The sequence below is a fragment of the Crocuta crocuta genome, unplaced genomic scaffold (genome assembly GCF_008692635.1).
Source record: "Crocuta crocuta isolate KB4526 unplaced genomic scaffold, BGI_CrCroc_1.0 scaffold179, whole genome shotgun sequence".
NCBI lineage: Eukaryota > Metazoa > Chordata > Mammalia > Carnivora > Hyaenidae > Crocuta > Crocuta crocuta.
This window is the reverse complement of record NW_027551568.1, coordinates 192333-197671: the sequence shown is the minus strand read 5'-3', so window position 1 is coordinate 197671 and position 5339 is coordinate 192333. Positions and strand designations below refer to the sequence as shown.

At 51.4% G+C, this 5339-nt stretch overlaps 1 protein-coding gene across 1 annotated transcript in view; it reads right to left on the bottom strand.

Annotated features, from left to right (window-relative positions):
- PCGF3 (polycomb group ring finger 3) overlaps positions 1-5339 on the bottom strand; it is a 42397-nt gene that overhangs the window by 26731 nt on the left and 10327 nt on the right. Inside the window, exons 4-5 of the mRNA XM_077750482.1 lie at positions 895-1005; positions 1-79 (exon numbers count right to left, since the gene is read on the bottom strand). Coding sequence (XP_077606608.1) covers positions 1-79; positions 895-1005 — 190 coding nt within the window. The remainder of the gene's footprint in view (positions 80-894; positions 1006-5339) is intronic.

Sequence of the window (5339 nt, the reverse complement as noted above, 5' to 3'; positions counted from 1 at the left end):
CTTCTGTGGTAGTCGTTGTCCTCCTCCTGCTTGTCCTCTGCGGCCTCTTTGTTCGAACTGTCATCTGCTTTGGTTTCACCTTTCAGCAAAAACAGGAGACACTATGTTATGAGATCCGGAATGTTAAACCCTTATTTTTTTTTTAACTGCAGAGTATACTCAAAATGCTGTAAAAATTCACTCAAATAAGACAGCTACACCTTTAAGAGCACAAGAAACTGGGGAGAGCTGTCTCCAAAGCACCTGTTAAAACTCCAAGCCCTTTAAGGCGCAGGGAAGCTGAAGTCACTGTCCGTGGGTCTGTGAGCGTGTGAACCGGGGCGCAGCGGACACACCCAGGACGATTCCACACTCGACACACCAAGTGCCCACAGGTAATGCAGGGCACCCACAGCCTCTATCATTCCAGTACCGCTTTTAAAACGAAGACCTCATTGTGAATGAGTGGTTGGGACAGACCCCTGGCTTCCTCCACCCTTCCCAGGGGCCAGACCAGATCTCTCCTTTCTTCTGAGATTACTGGAAATACACAGAGCAGTCTAGAAGCTTCTCAGGAATCACTGTGCTCACTAGAAAAATGTCATGGCATCAAAGACATGAATAATGTTTTATGGCGTGTACAGATTTAAAAATACCACTAATTTTACAGTGAATCCCAATGTTATTTTGCCGTTCCAAAACAGGACAGCTGTACCCCACCTCCAGGCACTTTCGGGGCCCCCCGTGCTTCCTCTCAGTTCGCCTGCGCAGGACCCCTCTGTCCACGATCCACTTCTCAGCTCCGCCCCACATTGTCAGCGGCACCAGGAGCGCCGGACGGAGGCACAGGGCATCCTGAGAAAGGGGTTCATAGTAAAGGCCGGCCTGGCCGCGGGGGCGCAGAAGCCCACTCACCATTCCGGTGGGGATCCAGGTGCTGCTTTGCAGAACAGGTCTCCCCCTTGATGTCTCCAGGCACCTCCATGCCTAACTTGTGGTAGAATTCCCTCTGTTTTCTCATTTCCGCTATTAAAAGTGAATATATACTCTTTAATCTTAAGGAGGCAATGAGTTACACTAAAATTCTGTTCACAAACACCACACAAAGAAAACAACAGATCGAGACTGGGAGGTTTCGATGGCCGCCACCAAGAAGATACATCTGGACTGAATCCTCAGGATCCTGGGGCAGCTGCCGCCCCGTCGAGGCGAAGCCCCGGGCAGCAGGCAGAGCCCGCCCACGCTGGTGGGCACAGACACACAGGCCCCCCGCTGGAGGCCGGGTGGACCCGGGCCGTTGCAGAGAAGCCCCTCCACCCCATGCCCCCACCCCAAGACTGCCATTTTCAACACGTGGCATCTGGCCAACATCCTGGACTCCTCAGCAGCACAGCAAACATAACCCGCCAACCAGGAGGCTACTCAGCAAGGGACTCAGGCTTTCTGGCACCTCAGGCCTGTGGCCACAGCTTAGAAACCAGCGGCGGCCCCTGATCCTTTCAGAGCTAGACAGCCACCCAGGTGTGCCTGGTGGTGCATAAAGACTGCCCCCTGGTGTCCGTGGCCAGCCATCACAGCTCGCTGAACCCTGAGGAGGAAGCAGGGCGGCCCATCCCAGCAGGTTCCTTAGTGAAGGGAGGCCATCCACCACACTGGCTCCTCAGAGGCAACACCAGTCAACATCCTTGCTCCCTACAGTCAGCACGCCAGCCACTGCCGGCTGCACCAGAGAGGGTCCCCAAACAGAGCGGCGGCCGGGTCGGACAGTGAGAGCGCAGAGCATTTGACAAAAGGCAGCTCTGAACCAACCTTTAGCAAAAAGCAACTCTAAAGCGTACACCCAGATAATGAAGCAAGTCATTGCTCAGGGCCGCAAGGCAGGTAGCAAAGACAATCTACACCCAAGCTGCTCAGACTGATAACCTACAAATCACTCTATGAAAAATGTTTCTGTGTAGGCGACTTGGTAACTGCTGCACTTTTTACCTGCACCTGTGTCTTGTCCTATACGCCACAAGCTCAACGGAGCCAGACTATGTCCTGGTCACATCCTGGACCCACACGGACGCTTGGCATGCCCAATCCTGCAGGAGTGCGTGTGTGCAGGGGGCAGGGGCTCAGGCGGAAAGGGGACGGCCCTCAGAACCAAAGGGACAGCACTGCTGGCCCAGAGTGGGTGGGCTGCTTGAACCAAATATGGCAAGTACCAAGCCAAAAGGCTGGTCTGGAAAATTTGGGATTAGCTTGAAAAGAAATGAAAAAATCCTGTGAGAGCTGGCTCAGGAATAAAGGCGTGAGATGTGGGGCTGTCCCCACGTTCTCCAGAAAGGTGGCGCAGACCTGTGGTCGGCGCAAGAGAGACTTCTCTCCTCACCTGGAGACATGGGGCAGCCTCCATTACCTTGCTTTCATTCCCATCTAAACATTTTTCACCTATCAGAATGAAATAAGATTGAAAATAACAATACTCTCTGCCAGGAATATACTGGCATTGAAATGTTAATCGGGATAAATTTTCAGCAAGGTAACTTGTTATTTAAGGGACGCCTGGGTGGCTCGGTGGGTTGAGCATCAGGACTCGATTTCTGCTCAGGTAATGATCCTAGGGTCATGGGATCAAGTCCCACGTTGGGCTCTGTGTCAACAACGCAGAGCCTCTTTGGGATTCTCTCCCTCTCTCTCTGTCCCTCCCCTACTCATGCACGTATTCTCTCCAAATAAGCAAACAAACCTTGAAAACTGATACAGGTCATATTTATTGATGTGGAGCTAGCACCACAATATGCTGTCATGCAAAAGAGAGTTTATGTAACGTCATAGATAAAAATTACAAGTCATTATCCTGGTGTGACTAGGACGCTGTGAAGATCCAGGGGAGTGATGAAGGGCACGAGCCAGTGTCCCTTCCTGACACTCTCAGCACCTCCTCAATGACAAAGGGCATCCCCGGGGCCCCACAGCCAACCTCACACTCAGGGGTGGAAGGTCAGCTGCATTCCCGCCCCCACCCGGGCCCTGCCCCCGGCACAAGGGCACCCACATCCATGCTCCTCATTCGGACTCAACGTCACAGCCAGAGCTCAGGCTGGCAGACGTCTCCTTCAAGGAGCAGAGTGGACCCTGGGATTGTGTCAGCTTAGCAGCAAAACTGTGATAGGAGGCAGGCACTTGCAGAACGGGGAGAAGGCGCATTTCACTGAAATATACATATAATACATTCATAAGCATAATAATCAACTACACTCTTGCTCCTTATCATTTTGAATAAACCGTCACCTGTCAGATTTACCTTCATTATTCCCTCCGGGGGGTCAGCCTCCCTCCCCTGAAGAACTTCTTGGGACTGTTCTTGCAAAGCCGGTCTACAGACAACACATTCCATCTCTGTTCGGCTGAGAAAGTCTATTTCTCCGCTCCTGGAGGGTAGTTCCTCGGGGTACGGAAGTCTTGGGGGGGCTTTTCTCTCTCGACACTAAATATTTCGCCCTCTACTCTCAATGAAGGCACAGTTTTGGAAGACGAGTCAGGTGAATTCTTACCTTTGTTCCTCTGTACTCTGGCTTGTTTACTTTTATTTCTCTGTAGCTTGAAAAGAGTATGCGTAGATGTTGTGTTTTTGGCACTTATCCTGCCTGGTGTTCGTGGTTTGGTGTCTGACACTAATTTGGGGAGAATCTCATTATCATTTCACAGATTTCTGCTGTTCCTTCTCTCTCTTCTGCTTCTCCATATCCCGTGATGCATACAATACACATCTGGGCATCCCAGGCCCTCGGAGATTCTGCTTTTGTTTTAGTGCACACTCACTTAATTTTCAGTTTTAGTGCACACTCACTTTATTTTCAGCCTCAGAGTCTGTTGATAGGTCCTCACCCTCTAGATTCTTCCGCATACAAGTCCTGTTACTAGTAAGCCTACCTGAGGCTTTCATTTCTGCTCCAGCATTTTTTGCTTCTTTCTTAGCATTTCTGTCTCTCTGCTTACACTGTCCACCCGTTCTGCAGTGCCGTCTGCTTTATCAGTTAGAGTCCTTAGCCGACTTATCACTGTTGTTTTATCTTATTTTATATTATATTTTACTTTTATATTTATTTATTTTGGAGAGAGAGAGAGACAGAGAGCAAGCAGGGGAGCATGAGACAGAGAGACACAGGATCTGAAGCAGGTTCCATGCTCTGAGCTGTCAGCACACAGCCTGATGCGGGGCTCGAACTCACAAACCGAACCGTGAGATCATGACCTGAACTGAAGTGAGTCAACTGACTGAGCCACCCAGGCCCCGTCACAGTTGTTTTAAATTCCAGGCTGACGACACCAACATCTCTGCCATATCTGGTTCTGATGTTTCCGGTCTCTAGAAACTGTTTTTGTCTTTAGCGCACCTTGTAATTTCTTCCTGTGAGCCAGACGTGACATGTCAGGGAAGAGGAGCTGCCGTGGCCTGGCCTGTGGTGATGCGGGGCAGAGGGGACGGGGGAAGGGCTCCGGGAGCCGGCCCCTCCACCCTGAACGTCACCAGTGCTTCCCAGCTGTGTTCTCCCCCTTCAGTGGGAAGGGGTGGCTGGAGCTGACCGGCTCCCCTTGCCCAGTTTGCCTCTGGTTAACTAGCATCCCGGGGGCAGGCCTTGTTAGAAATATTTCAGAATGGCTCCTTTTCTTCCCCTGCCGGAAACATGAGAGATATCTCTCTGATATTTACTGAGAGACCTTGGCCGAGTCCCTGGCAGTGAAGCTCATGATACGGTGAGGCCCCTGCTACGATCAGATCTCCTGCAGGTTTTTCTCTCTGACTTGTGCACACGGAACGTCCGGCAATCCCACAGCCACAGCCCAGCTTTCCAGTCCTGCGCTGGTTCCCACAGAGGCTTCTGCTCCGGAGTCTCTGCTCAGGAAGCCGGAGCCCCCATGCCCACCGCCGGTCTCTCCGGTCCTGGGGCAGCAGTCTGCCCGTGTCCATCCCTCTGACGGTCCCAGAACATTGGCTGATTTCTCAGTCTGTTCGGCTTTTTATTTGTTAGGACAAAGTGGAGACTCCTCAGTTCCTTGTATGAGGAACTGGAAACCGGAAGTCATGAAATTCAAAACACAGTAATTATAACAGTACGATTTTTATAATACAGGCTACTGACAGGACGAATATGCTCTTTTTTGGGGGAATAATATTTAATTGGGGTTAAAAGTTAGTGTTCTTCATCACCAAAACTGACGACACAGGTTCATCTCAACGTATTTCACATATTTCACTGTTGAGAAACGCTGCCACCAGTCCCCAAGCATGTGACCGTGTGGCCGCGTGGCAGGGAGAGGCGCTCGGGGAGCCCCGTCAAGACTCTGCCACGCTGGCCTTCGTGGCCACCCCG